The following is a 13,836-nucleotide window of genomic DNA, read 5'->3' as shown; positions in this document are numbered from 1 at the left end:
CATTGGGAAGAGAGGCCCCTTGGTCTTGCAAACTTTATATGACCCAGCACAGGGGAAGGCCAGGGCCAAGAAGTGGGAGTGGGTGGGTAGGGGAACAGGGGCAGGGGGAGGAACAGGGGAACTTTCCGACTAGCATTTGAAATGTAAATAAAGAAAATAACTAATAAAATAATAAGTTAAATAAATAAATAAATAAAACACTGGCTGCTCTTCCAGAGGACCAGGGTTTGATTCCCAGCACACACATGGCAGCTCACAGCTATTTGTATCTCCAGTTTCAGGGAATCTGTCCCCCTTACTGATACCTGCAGGCAAAACACCAATGCACATAAAGGTAAACCATTGAAAGAGAAAGAAAGAGCCAAACAACAGATCCAGAAAAAAAAAGAGCGGTCCTTGATGGCTTGTCTTCTGCCATTCAATCCTAAAAGCCCAAAGAGCTTATCTTGGGTGCATTCTGAACTCACAGATCAAACAGGCCACTCATCAGCGTCACTGTCATGCTTGCCTTGACCCCACAAGAGGGTTTCCCCAGGTAGTGGCTTCAGCATAGGAAAGTGCCATTTGAAACCTCAGACACACCGCATCCTTCAAATCCATTCTTCATTTAGGTGTCTCCCTGGGATAAAAAAGAAGAAGCTAATCAGAAAAAGATGGAGTTTGCATTTGCAAACAGTGATTACCTGGCCCTTCTATGCGCATACAAGGTAAGGGACCCTCAGAACTCGGGTGTGTAGCCACAGCTGGCACCAATGTCAGAGTAAGTTCAGCTTGATTCTCTCCACATTTAGGGTTGGCAGCTGAGTACAAAAGAAAGCGCACGAGCAAGTTATAATTACTGCAGACAGAATTTCCTGTCTGGGAGAACCCTGCAGGTGAGTTGGTTCTTCTGTGCCATCCTCATCATCTCTGCTGGAGTAGCTGGCAGTTGGCCAGAGGGGTTGTCAGGACAGTGGGACTGCTCAGGCTTCTCAGCTGTGCAAAATGGATTCCTGAACATGAGGATATGTGGTTCTGTCTTTCCCTGTGATACTGATGTAGGCCTCCTTCCATGGCGTCTGGAAAGCCAGCGTCTTGATGGAGAAGGTCTCTACAAAGCTTTTGTTTTACTAACCATCTGGAGGCTTGAGAAAGGGAGGCCCAAGGAACACAAACAAGGTGTCCTTAGTTCTTCTGCTTCCTGACATCCAGTTCTTCCTCTTCTGGTAGAAAAGTTGTACCAGAGCCCTGCCCCGCCCCACCCTGGTTTGGTCTGACCAGTGAGATGAACTGGATTCAGGTTGCCAGCGTGCTATGCAAAGCAGCCCCATCCATGGATGCCTCCACTTTAAAGTAATGGGCTCTTTTGTGTTGCTAGGACTTAAGGACAGTACTCAGTACCTGTACTCAGTCCTCTTGCCTCTCCCTGCCTTCCAAGTAAGGAGACCTCAGGCATGAGCATTTGATTCTTGTAGCCTATATTTGAACAAAAGCCCCAAGACAAAGACATCGGCACTTGTTAGTGTCTAAATGTAAAACACTTAATAATGCCCCCCCCCCCGCCGTGTTCCCAGCATCAGCTGTGATCCAGGGACTCCATAGATAGGACAGGAGGGAAAGCTCTGCAGGTGAGTTTCACTGAGAGAAATGCCAGCTACTCTAGGCTCAGGTAAGGGGCTCACCAGACATGGATAGAAACACAAACAGAACAGTTAAAAGTAAAGCAACAAGCCTAATTGTGGGGTACCCACCCACCTTTAATCCCAGCACTCGGGAGGCAGAGGCAGGCGGATTTCAGAGTTCGAGGCCAGCCTGGTCTACAGAGTGAGTTCCAGGACAGCCAGGACTACACAGAGAAACCCTGTCTTGAAAAAAACAAAAACAAAAACAAAAACAAAAACAAAAACAAAAGCAAAAGGCAACAAGCAGTACCACAAGCAAAAATAAATTACTCTTGTTTTGCCCATTTCAAAAGTTTTCAAGAAAATCAGACCTATCACACTCCAGTTAAAATGTGTAAAATATAAAATGATCATAGAGGCTTTTGAAGGCTTTGGATTTCCATGTAACTGTCTCACTCTGCCAGTTTGTAGTAAATGAAAGCCACCTTTACAAAATGACAGAGTCCAAGTGCACTCATTCCTGCTCACCGTTGTTACACATTTGTGAGCCATTCACCTGGGGTGTGTTGCTAGCTCCTTCTTTAAAAGGTCCATCCTTTCTTTCAGGAAATGGCCAGCCTCAAACGACAATTCACTGAACTGCTGTCTGACATAGGGTTTGTGAAAGAAGGACTCCGAGCAAAAGAAATTGAGAAAAGAGCCCAAGGAGGAGATGGTGTCCTGGATGCCACAGGAGAGGAGGTGAGGAATGCCCACTTCTGTCTAGATTGACTTTTAATTCTAATAGCATGACACTGAAATGTGGGCGGGAGCGTCGTGGCCATTCTTGGCTTGAGCCAGTGAGCGGTGGCACACTCCCTTCTCCGGTCCACAGATGGGTCAGCTAGCCTTCATGAGATCAGTTTTTCCATTCATTGTCAGCATTGCTTTTGTTTAAATGCACACTTGTTCTTGATAATTCTGTAATTCACAGTAGACTCTAGTAATGTTTTCTCAAAACAGGCCAGCCTTTACCAACCCGACGAACTTGCGTTCCTTTGTTTTAAAACAATAGTATTTGCTGGAGAGTCTGACTGTCTCACAGACTAGGCCCTTCCTCTCCATGATGCGTATCAACACCACCTCTGTGTGTTTGTTTAAATCTGTGCAAGAGTTCACTTTGATCGTGCTGGGAATCAGGACTTGGCACCAGTTCCACTTTGGCTCTAGTGAGGGGCCCCTTAACCACATCACAGTCAAGAGCACTGGCTTCATAACTGCTATGCATGTATCTAGAAAAAAAGTAATAGTAAGCTCCTTAAGACGGGATGCTGCCATGCTCCCACCTCTGAACCTGTGAGCCAGCCCCAGTTAAATGTTGTCCTTAAAGAGTTGCCTTGGTCATGGTGTCTGTTCACAGCAGTAAAACCCTAACTAAGGCAGTAGTGTACACCTTTAATTCCAGCATTTGGGAGACAGAAGCAGCTGGATCTTTTTGAGTTCAAGGCCAGCCAGGTCTAGTGAGTTTAAGTCCAGACAGGGCTAAAGTGGAACTGTCTCAAAAAGAAAAAAGACAGACAAATGCTGGCAAACACATGACCTACTAAAATACCACATATGGTAATGCTATGTTTCTCTCACAGGCTAACACGAATGCTGAGAACCCCAAGCTGATATCAGCAGTGCTGTGTGCCGCTCTGTATCCAAACGTAGTGCAGGTAACAGGACACTTTTCCTGAATCCTCCTGTTTTTTATACTATTAGTAACTTTAAATTTGTTCATGCTGGGCAGTGATGGTGCACATCTTTAATCCCAGCACTTGGGAGGCAGAGGCAAGCAGATTTCTGAGTTCGAGACCAGCCTGGTCTACAGAGTGAGTTCCAGGACAGTCAGGGCTATACAGAGAAACCCTGTCTCAAAAAAAAAAAAAGTTGCTCATTAGTAGTCATCATCAGTAGATACACACACAAGTGCACAAGGATTCCCAATTCATTCATTCTCCCAATCCTAGATATTATATGAGACAAGGTTATAAATGAGCCTAAGTTTAGCAGTACAAAGAAACAAAGATTTATACAAGGAAATAGACTTGTTTACTCTTAAAATTGGCAAAACCACACATAACACACACACACACACACACACACACACACACACACACATCTAATACTTAATACTGATTCTGTGTGAGTCCTTAAATAACCACTCTGGGTGAGAATAAAATTTATATATATATCTGTCCTAACTATTCTCCATTTCTAGAGCTGTTAGGGAAAGTTTGCAAATATGCACAAAGTTGTAGCCAGGTGGATCCTCTCTCAGCAGATCTAATTTCCACCCAGCAAATCTAAATTTGCAGTTACGTGTACCAGCTGTGGTGGTGCACACCTGTAATCACTGCACAGGAGAGATGGGGCAAAGGAACTGGAAGTTCAAAGGCTGCCTCAGCTACACAAGTCCAACGCCACGTGCTCTATAAATAATAAAGTTTAATGATGAAGTTATAGACACTTACAATGAGGTACTATATAATTCTTGATAACAGTGTTTTAGGAAAATCTTGAACAAATTAAAAATGTGTTCAATATACAAAGTTTAAGAAGCAAGTGATACAACAGCCCTGGGACAGGGAAAAGGCTCAGTGGATAAAGATGCTTGCTGGAAGCCTCTTACCTGAGTTTGATCCCTGGGGCCTACATGGTGGGAAAAGAGAACTGGTTCATGCAAGCTATCCCCTGACCTACACACACACACACACACACACAGAGAGAGAGAGAGAGAGAGAGAGAGAGAGAGAGAGAGAGAGAGAGAGAGAGAAAGAGAGAGAAGACTTATACGCATTCACACACTATAAATATATATCCCAGCACTGGGGAGATGGAACAGGAGAATCACAGGTTTGAGGCCAACCAAGGCAACATAGTAAGTTCCAGGATAACCTGGGCTATGCAATGAGACTCTGACTTGAAAAAAATGAAACATAAAAAGAAACAAAAGCTATTCAAGTAATTCTTGTTTGTTTCAAAGGGCAAGTCCTGCAATGAAAATATGTTTATCTATTTTCATAAATACTTGTTATCTAGGTAAAGACCCCAGAGGGAAAGTTCCAGAAGACCAGTTCTGGAGTGGTCAGACTGCAGCCAAAGTCAGCTGAGCTGAAGTTCGTTACCAAGAATGACGGATATGTCCACATTCACCCTTCCTCAGTGAACTACCAGGTCAGCATCAGGGGCTTTATGTTACCTATGGCACAGCAAGTGAGAAGCACGGCCCTTAGCCTTAGTCTGTGATTTGCAGTGTCTCCAGGAGTGCCACAGATTTAGAGAAGGGTGACTCTGTATAAACAGACTGACAGGCTGTTTCTGGAAAGGCTTTCCATTTTGAGAAAATTGTACTATATACAGAAAGCGCTCACTCCTGCTCTCCAGTGGGCACTGTTCCTCTGCATTGGTTTAGGAAGTCATGAGGTAATTCCACCATCAGCATGTTTTTGCCAATCCTTTATTCTGTCCTTCCTTCAGCCTGCTGCTATAAGATTGCTGCCTCTTCCCCATAGGTAAACTCATCTATGGTCACAGTAGTTGTCAAATCTAAAGGGACATCACCTGTTCCTCATGTGGCTTTTGACATCATTAACTTCCTTCCTCTTGATTCAATGACCTCTTTGTTCCTGAAGCAGCCCCTTCTATCCCCCATCACCGTCTACTTTTCCAGACTTTCTCTGCTCTGAGGCAGCTTTCTCACTGTAATGTATGTATACTCCTCCACCCTCCCAGGGCACACCGTCATGATCCCAGCTGCCCACTACGTGCTGACCCCAAAGCTATCCAGAGCTCAGTGTTTTCTGTCCTCCAGTCACCTCAGCTCAAACTCATCACCTGCCTGTGCATCGTTCTCTTCCTGTGTACTGTCCTGGTGAATGGTGCCATCTGAATCAGCCTGAGGTCATGAAGTCTTCTGCTTTTCTCCATATTGATTCAATTGGTCACCAAGTTCAGACAACGCCACCTTTGCCTCTGCTCATAGCCACTGTTCCTTCAGTTCAAACTCCATTGTTTCATGCCCAAAGTACTGTAATAATCTGGAATTCTCTCTAACCTTCTGCCTTACTGCTCTGTTATGTTGATCCTCTTCTTAAATCTTCATATATGGAGTCCTATTGTAGACTCCCACTTGATCCTTTTTCACATCTGCCCTGATCCCTCAAAACTCACTTCCTCTGTCTCTCTGTGTGTTGCAGCAATGCACATTACCATGTGTTTTCCATTACCATGACACTGGACATGCTACTTCTGTTCCCAGAATGACAGTCTCATTCCCCAGGAAGTCCACTGAAAATCATCTCCTGGATAGGGGGTGTAGCTTAGTGGTAGAATGCATGCCTGGTCTGGCAAGGTCCGATGTTCAATCCTCAGTACTCCCAACTCAGAACAAAATTCCCTTAGTGCCACTCCCCTCTAGAGTCCTCTGCCTCCACTGCTCTGCTGCCACTGGGTATGCATCTGTTCACTGTTCTGACTGTGCTACTCTGTCCTGGAATTATAAAATCCATGAGGACAGGAGTTTTCACATTTCCAGTCTATCATGATGCATGGCTGAAAGTAGATACTCAAGCTTTCAGGAAAGATGGAGAAGAAAACGAGGACAGAATACAGAGAGAGCCAGGTGGAGTGGTGCTTGCCTTTGATCCCAGCACTAGGTAGGCAGAGGCAGGTCCACATGGTGAGTTCCAGGACAGCCTGGGCTGTACAGTGAGACCCTATCTCAAGGAAAAGCAAAACAAAACAAAAAGAGAAGAGGCCGCATGAGGTTGAAAGGTCAGTGCTGGTCAGCCCCATGGCGCTACTAAGGAAAGCGGTGGTAACCCTTGGGAAGGGTCTCCTCAGGCTCAGAGGACTAGGAGGCCATCCACTCATCTTGACTGCATCTGACTAAGAGAATACAGGCCTGAGTTAGCTCCACCCTTCAGTTAGCCACGTGGAAGACAACATTCATGTGTCCATGCAGTGCCTGCTAGTCTGACTCTGTTGTAGGCCATGTAAATGTAAAGGAACAAGGTCCTTCCACTCAAGCAGTCTTAGCTGTGTAGACAGGCAGGAAATAAGTAGGCAGCAGGACTGAGAGGAGCCCTGTTCTCTAGAGCAATTTGGGAAGAACTCTGGGTTAGAAACAAGCCACACAGATCTCTAGGGGACACTCCGCCACAGGAAGTAAGTGCGGAGGGAGACCAGGAGTAAGGGTACATTTGCGATGTTCCAGGATATGCAAGAAGGCAACATTCTAAAGTTCACTGGGGTGACTGACCCAGGCCATCGAGACGGGAGCTGTGCAGGGACAAATGGGACAGGATCAGGTTATATAGGGAGTTGAGATTTTTAACCTCTGGGGAGCCGTTGGAGTGTTCTGGCCATAACTAAAAGATCACTGTGGCTGCTGTGAAAAGACACTGTTAAGACGCGGAAGTATCAACAGTGTGAGCACAGAGCAAGCCCTGCAGGGGTCCCAGTGAAAGGCCACAGTTTGTAGTAACGTAGTAGCTACAAAGGTCGTGAGAATGGGACTATGTCAGATCCTATCTACTTTAAACACAGCAGTCAGGATTGATGATGCTCCAGATGGAGCTGGGCAGAAAAGAGCAACTGAGCTCTCACTCACAGGGCCGTGAACACGTGGGTACCATTTTCTGAAATGAGGAGGTGTAGAGAAAAAGAATCAAGAATTCTTTTAGGTATTATCTTGCAGAGGACCCAGGTTTAATTTTCAACACCTACATGATGGCTCACACCGTCAAATCTCCAAGTCCAAGGGATCCAGTGCCCTATTCTGACCTCTGTAGACACAAATATGTGCAGTCAAAACACACATAAAATGAATAAATCTAGAAAATTTATTTTAAAACATATCATGTATATATGTATCATAACATCACAAGAGGCCCATAAATATGTACAATTTTACTTTAGTGTTCAGTTAAAAATGTGGGTGCTAAAAAAAAAAAAAAAAAATGTGAGTGCTGCTGAGATGGCTCAGCAGATAAAGGAGTTTGATGTCAAACCGTGCAGCCTGAGTTCTGTCCCTGGAATTCCACTAAAAAGGAGAACTGGATCCTGTCAGTCATCCTCTGACCTCTACATTCGCGCAGTGGCACATGGATATGAGCATGTGTCCACATACACAAATAAAGAAAAATAGTTTCAAAACGCACCTCCGAAAACTACTCTTGAACACCACCAAAAGGGGTTTTTTACTGTTGTTGATTTGTTTCCTGGGGAACTAGGGATTGAACCCAGAGCCTTGTGTATGCTATGCAAATGTTCTGTTACTGAGCTACATTCCCAGCCCTAACAAGGAGAGGTTTGCAAAGCCTTAGATGCTTATTCAATGCCTAATGGGTATTAGGAAGTCACACATAACAACAGCAAGCTCAGAGGAAAGGTAACTGCAAGTCCTTAATGGATGGGCAGCTCTGAAGTCCATGGACTGGCAGGAATCATCCCCTTAGGTAGCTATCGACCTTGTTGTCATCTGAGGTTTTGTATTACAGGTTAGACACTTCGACAGCCCCTACCTGTTGTACCATGAGAAAATCAAAACTAGCCGGGTGTTCATCCGAGACTGCAGCATGGTGTCTGTGTACCCCCTAGTCTTGTTTGGAGGAGGACAAGTGAATGTGCAGCTTCAAAGAGGAGCGTTCGTTGTCTCCTTGGATGATGGCTGGATCCGGTTTGTGGCCGCTTCCCACCAGGTAAAGGAACAGCTGATCTGTTTAAAGGCTCGGGTCATGAGGAGCTCTGAAATATGACGTGAACAACATTCTTTCAGGACCAAGAACAACAGAACTAATGGGCAGGAAGCGTGAAACCAACATGAGACAGAGAAGAGCCTAATAATAGTGCCAGGAAGCAGCGGGGTAGGGACACCTGGATGAGTTAGAACTGACAGAGAGGCTTGAGTCAAATAGATTGGAAGCTGAGGGGAGATGATTACTGTGAGTTTGAGGACAACCAGAGTTATATAGCAAACCCTTGCTTCAATAACAAAACAAATAGTAGAATCTGCAAAGAGAGGCTGTTGGACCCTCCTTAGTGATACACCATTATCTTACCATTATCATAAAAGAAAAAAAGTGATCAGACTATACCTCATTGGTAGGCCTTGGGTTTAATCTCCAGAACCACAAAAATAAAGCAATAAATAAATAAATAAATAAATAAGAGATGTGTTTTATATATACCAGTAGTCCCAGCCACCCAGGAAACTAAGGTAAGAGGATCACTCAAGCCAGGTACTTAAGACCACAGATACTTAAGACTAGTAGCTTGGGCAACATAGTAAGACCTTACCTTAAAAAAAAAAAAGAAAAAAGAAAAAGAAAGAAAGAAAGAAAGAAAGAAAGAAAGAAAGAAAGAAAGAGAAAGAGAAAGAGAAAGAAGAGAAAGAAAGAAAATAAGAAAATAGGGGGCTAGTGAGATGGCTCAGTGGGTAAGAGCACCCGACTGCTCTTCCGAAGGTCCGGAGTTCAAATCCCAGCAACCACATGGTGGCTCATAACAATCTGTAACAAGATCTGATGCCCTCTTCTGGAGTGTCTGAAGACAGCTACAGTGTACTTACATATAATAAATAAGTAAATCTTTAAAAAAAAAAAAATAAGAAAATATACCTCAGAAGAAGGCTTTAGATACAATCCCTGGTGTTTAAAAAAAAAATAACCCCCTAATATATTTTATTTAACCTAATATACCCAGCATGTTTTACTTCTAATGTATAATCAATATGAAAAGCTACTGAGTTACTTTTCTTCTCTTTGCATATTAAGTCTTTAAAGTCAGGTGTGCATTTACACTCTCAGCACATCTCAGTTTGAACCAGGTACATGTCATGTGCTCATTAAATAACTGTGTATGACCAGTGGCTGTCATAAGCCACAGGGCCAGGCAAGGCTGGTTTGGTGCGGCAGCTAGATGATAAAGGCCCACTCTTCCTGTATGAGCAAGATGGCTGCAGGAGACCCTGGCTTTACAACTATACAGCATGCCATCAGGAAAGGAGAGGAAGCTGCATGCCTAGAGGCTTCATCAAAGCTTCCTTCTAACGTGTGGGAGTGGCATGTGCTTAGAAGCTGACAGTTGCATGTTGAGGTGGGTGGTTCATTTTGAATTTGTGGCCATCCTAAGATACATAGTGAAACCCAACTTTAAAAAAAAGAAAGAAAGAAATTTGGGTCATATAATCCCAGGATAAGGCGAATCAAAAGTCCTTGCCCAACTTCAGCTATATAGCATGGATGAGGGCAGCCTGAGCTCCGTAAGCTCTCGTCTTGAAAGCTAAAAACAAAAATCTGAGATGGCCCAGCAGGTACGGGTGCTTGCTGCTATACCTGACAAGCAGAGTTCAAGCTCAGAACCTACTTGATAGGAGGAGAAAATTAAGTTCCCCAGGTTGTCCTGACCCTCATGTGCATGTTGTGGCCCAAATGCACACACAGATATACCCCCCCAAAAAAAAACAAACAAAAAATGTAAACATAGGGTTTTTACAAAGCCACTAGAGCTGGATAATAGCTCAGTGGTTAGAGCACTGGCTTCTCTTCCAGAGAACCAGAGTTAAGTTTCCAGCAGCTACACGGCAGCTCACAACCATCTGTAACGCTGGTTCCAGGAACCCAACACCTTCACATAGACACACATGCAGACAAAACACCAGTGTATACAACACCTTCACATAGACACACATGCAGACAAAACACCAGTGTATACAACACCTTCACATAGACACACATGCAGACAAAACACCAGAATATACAAAAGTAAAATAAGGAAATTAACAAACATTAAAAAACTGAAACAAAAATCAAAGCTCCCCGAGCTTACACCTGGGATCCCGGAATCCCAGCATTCAGGAGGAGGGGCTGGGAAGCTTTCTGTGAGTTCGAGACCAGTCTGGGCTACAGTAGGAGACTATTTCAAAAGCCCAGCAAGGCTGAAGAGGTGACACATCAGTAAAGCCCTTTCTGTACGAGCATGAGAACCTGAATCCAGATTCCCAAGCACATACTTATGTATGTGCACATGCACACACAGACGCACAAAACTAACAAGTTATATTGTGGAAAATACTTAAAAGCCACACTCCCTAAAGTAGTGAGACCTGGCAACACATGCTGTAACCCCAGCACTCACAGACTGGGGCAAGACGATAAAAGTTTCAGACCAGCCTGACTATATAGCAAGAGCTTATCTCTAAATAAAAAATAAATGTATTAGAGATAAATAATCACTAAATGGATAGATTTATAATAGGCCTCAGTAGTATGTTACAGAATGAAAATGTGTTCTAAAATACTGTCGGAGGTCTTAAGCCACGATAACCAGTTAGGTGCTTTGCTATGAAAGCCTCCCCCAGCTAATGCTGCAGTTGCCATCGTAGGTGGCGGAACTGGTGAAGGAACTCCGCTGTGAGCTTGACCAGCTCCTCCAGGATAAAATTAAAAACCCAAGCATGGACCTGTGTACCTGTCCTAGAGGCTCTCGGATTATCAGCATGATTGTGAAGCTCATCACCACACAGTGACGACTGGGCCTGGGCTGCCTGCTCTTCACCTCTGTTCCCCTGCCAGGCACAGGAGCACTCCTACCTCCCCCAGAAGACTGACTTGGGGCTGCCCCTGGGGTGCAGAGCCAGGGCCCCACAACCCAAGAGACAGTCTCCACACTGGTGTTTCTGAAAACGTGGGGACACTCCCAGCACAATTTGGAGCGTCAGTGGTAGGACAGTCTAAAACCTAGCTTGTCTTTTTGTGACTGTACCAAACTGAATGCAGTTCACCTCGTAACCCAAAACTGAATGTTTAATACAATTCTGTCTTAATCTGTGTGTTCTTTCCTCCTATTTTTTATTACGCATTGTCTATCCTTAACTGGTGACTCTTTTCTCTTGTTTTTTTACTGGGCATGAGGAGAAATGTTTGGTTTGGCCTTCCCCATCATAATAAAGGAAATGAAAGGAAAAATGAAATCATGTGAGTAAGAAAATAAAACTTTCATTTTAAACCTGGTGTGGAGTAAATGTGATTTGTTAGGGGTTTTTATTCATAAAAGATCGATGTTTTAAAAAGAAGTAAAATCCTGCCTTCAAAAGAGAAAAATGAGTAAATTAATTGAATTAGTTGTGAGGTTAGTACTGTGCAAGCTGGTCTCCTCACCACACCCCTCTTAAGAGGAGCATAACCCTCGGGGTTTCACTCTCTGCTTGTACATTTGAGAGCCTTTGCTCTGAGTGGGGGTGAGTCAGAGTTAGGAGCACTTGCTGCTCTTCCAGAGGACCTGAGTTCAGTCCCCAGCGCCTTTGTCACGGGGCTCACAGCCTCCCACACACCAGACACCTCAGTCAAGAATGTATCATTTTAGGTAAGTTTTTAGGAACTCTAGGCTGCCCAAAATTACCAAGTATGTTTTAGTTTCAATACATTTGAAGAGCTTACACTAAGTATTTTTTTTAGTCTCTAATTCTCTTTGCATAAAAAATATGCAAAATACCCACAATATTCAAGTGCTGATTGGCTACTGAAACAAAGCCCTCATTACAGAATGGATGAACCTAAACTCCTTAAAAGAAACAGAGAACCAAACTGTATTATTCCTCCAAATTACTTTTTTTAAAGATTTATTTATTTATTTTATGTGAGTACACTGTAGCTGTCTTCAGACACACCAGAAGAGGGCATCAGATCCCATTACAGACAGTTGTGAGCCACCATGTGGTTGCTGGAGCTTGAATTCAGGACCTCTGGAAGAACAGTCAGTGCTGCTAAGCTATCTCTCCAGCCCCCAAGTAAGTTTTTAAAAGATTTAGTTTTACTATTTTCAGTTATGATTATGGGAGGAGATACATTAGAGTGTAGATGCCCTCAGAGGCCACCAAAATCATTGGATCCCTGGAACTGGAGTTACCAGTGATTGTGAGCCACCCAGTGTGGGCACTGGAACTGAACTTGGGTCTTTGGCAAAAGTATTTAGTACTCTTTGTGTGTGTTTTGTCTTTGTCTTCCAAGACAGGGTTTCTCTGTGTAGCCCTGGCTTTCCTAAAACTTGATTTGTAGACAAGGCTGGATCGTCTCAGAGACCCACCTGCCTCTACCTCCTGAGTGCTGGGATTAAAGGTGTGCACCACCACTGCCTGTCCTGCAGTTTGAGCTGTCTTTCCAGCCCAGATTGCAGGGAGGAGAGGGAGTTTGAAAGTTTTGACACTTGGTAAGAACTCTCAGTCAAAGTGGACCTGCAGTTTTTAACACAGGTTTGCTCCAGCTAGGAGGTAGTCACAACAAGTCCTTCTACCCAGAGCACTAGAATTTCTGCTCTAGAAACGAATGATTACTTCCAGGCACACATATCCATAAATTCTATCATTCTCTAGCTGGGTCTGGATGTGGAAAGAGTTGGGAAACCTTCACTTAAAGCATTAAGTAAGGAAAAAACCCTGGCCTGAGTCATGGCTCAGTGGTTAAAAGCAATGGCAGCCCTTTCAGTAGCGTTCTGCTTCTAGCTGGTTCTACACACAGCAATTTCAGGGGATCTGACGCCTCTTCTGGCCTGAGGCACTGCTTGCACATGGTACACATACATGCATACAACACACACACACAAAATAAATAAAACTTTTTCAAAGAGAAAAGAAAAACCCCACCCCAGGCTGGCAAGATAGCTCAGTGGGTAAAGACCCTAGTGGCCAGGCCTGACAATATGAGTTCAAATCCCAAGGCCCACAATTGAAGGGGTGGAAGACCAGAATTGACCCTACAGGTTGTCTTCTGACCTCTACAGACGGCACATGTGTACATACACATAATTAAGTAGAAAAATCTTAAAAACCACCTATAGCGCTAGTTCTTTAAAACTCATTAAATTATGAAGTAAAAAGTAAAACCCAGGTGGTAGCGCACGCCTTCAATCCCAGAACTCAGGAGGGAGAGGCAGGAGGGTCTACAACATGAGTTCCAGACAGCCAAGGCTACAGAAAGAAACCCTGTCTTTAAAAAAAAAAAAAAAAAAAAAAAAAGCTGGGGAGATGGCTGAGATGGCTCAGCGGTTAAGAGCACTGACTGCTCTTCAGAAGGTCCTGAGTTCAAATCCCAGAAACCACATGGTGGCTCACAACCATCCTTAATGAGATCTGACTTCCTCTTCTAGTGTGTCTGAAGATAGCTACGATGTACTTCAGGTGGATTTCTGATTTTGAGGCCAGCCTGGTCTACAA

General features: G+C 44.1%; 1 protein-coding gene across 4 annotated transcripts in view; it reads left to right on the top strand.

Annotated features, from left to right (window-relative positions):
• Dhx57 (DExH-box helicase 57) overlaps window positions 1-11,638 on the top strand; it is a 49,312-nt gene extending 37,674 nt beyond the window's left edge. For 2 of the 4 annotated variants that reach the window (XM_021217715.1, XM_021217714.1), the window contains 7 exons: window positions 612-707; window positions 792-875; window positions 2,208-2,342; window positions 3,224-3,298; window positions 4,665-4,799; window positions 8,126-8,326; window positions 11,011-11,638. In XM_021217715.1, the coding sequence (XP_021073374.1) occupies window positions 612-707; window positions 792-875; window positions 2,208-2,342; window positions 3,224-3,298; window positions 4,665-4,799; window positions 8,126-8,326; window positions 11,011-11,154 (870 nt within the window). In that variant the 3' untranslated portion in view covers window positions 11,155-11,638. The remainder of the gene's footprint in view (window positions 1-611; window positions 708-791; window positions 876-2,207; window positions 2,343-3,223; window positions 3,299-4,664; window positions 4,800-8,125; window positions 8,327-11,010) is intronic. The other 2 variants (XM_029531312.1, XM_029531313.1) reach the window with 1 other exon arrangement.
• Window positions 11,639-13,836: the final 2,198 nt, after the last annotated feature.

The sequence above is a fragment of the Mus pahari genome, chromosome 18 (genome assembly GCF_900095145.1).
Source record: "Mus pahari chromosome 18, PAHARI_EIJ_v1.1, whole genome shotgun sequence".
Lineage (NCBI taxonomy): Eukaryota > Metazoa > Chordata > Mammalia > Rodentia > Muridae > Mus > Mus pahari.
The sequence above is the reverse complement of the archived record's forward strand: the minus strand, read 5'-3'. Positions and strand labels throughout refer to the sequence as shown.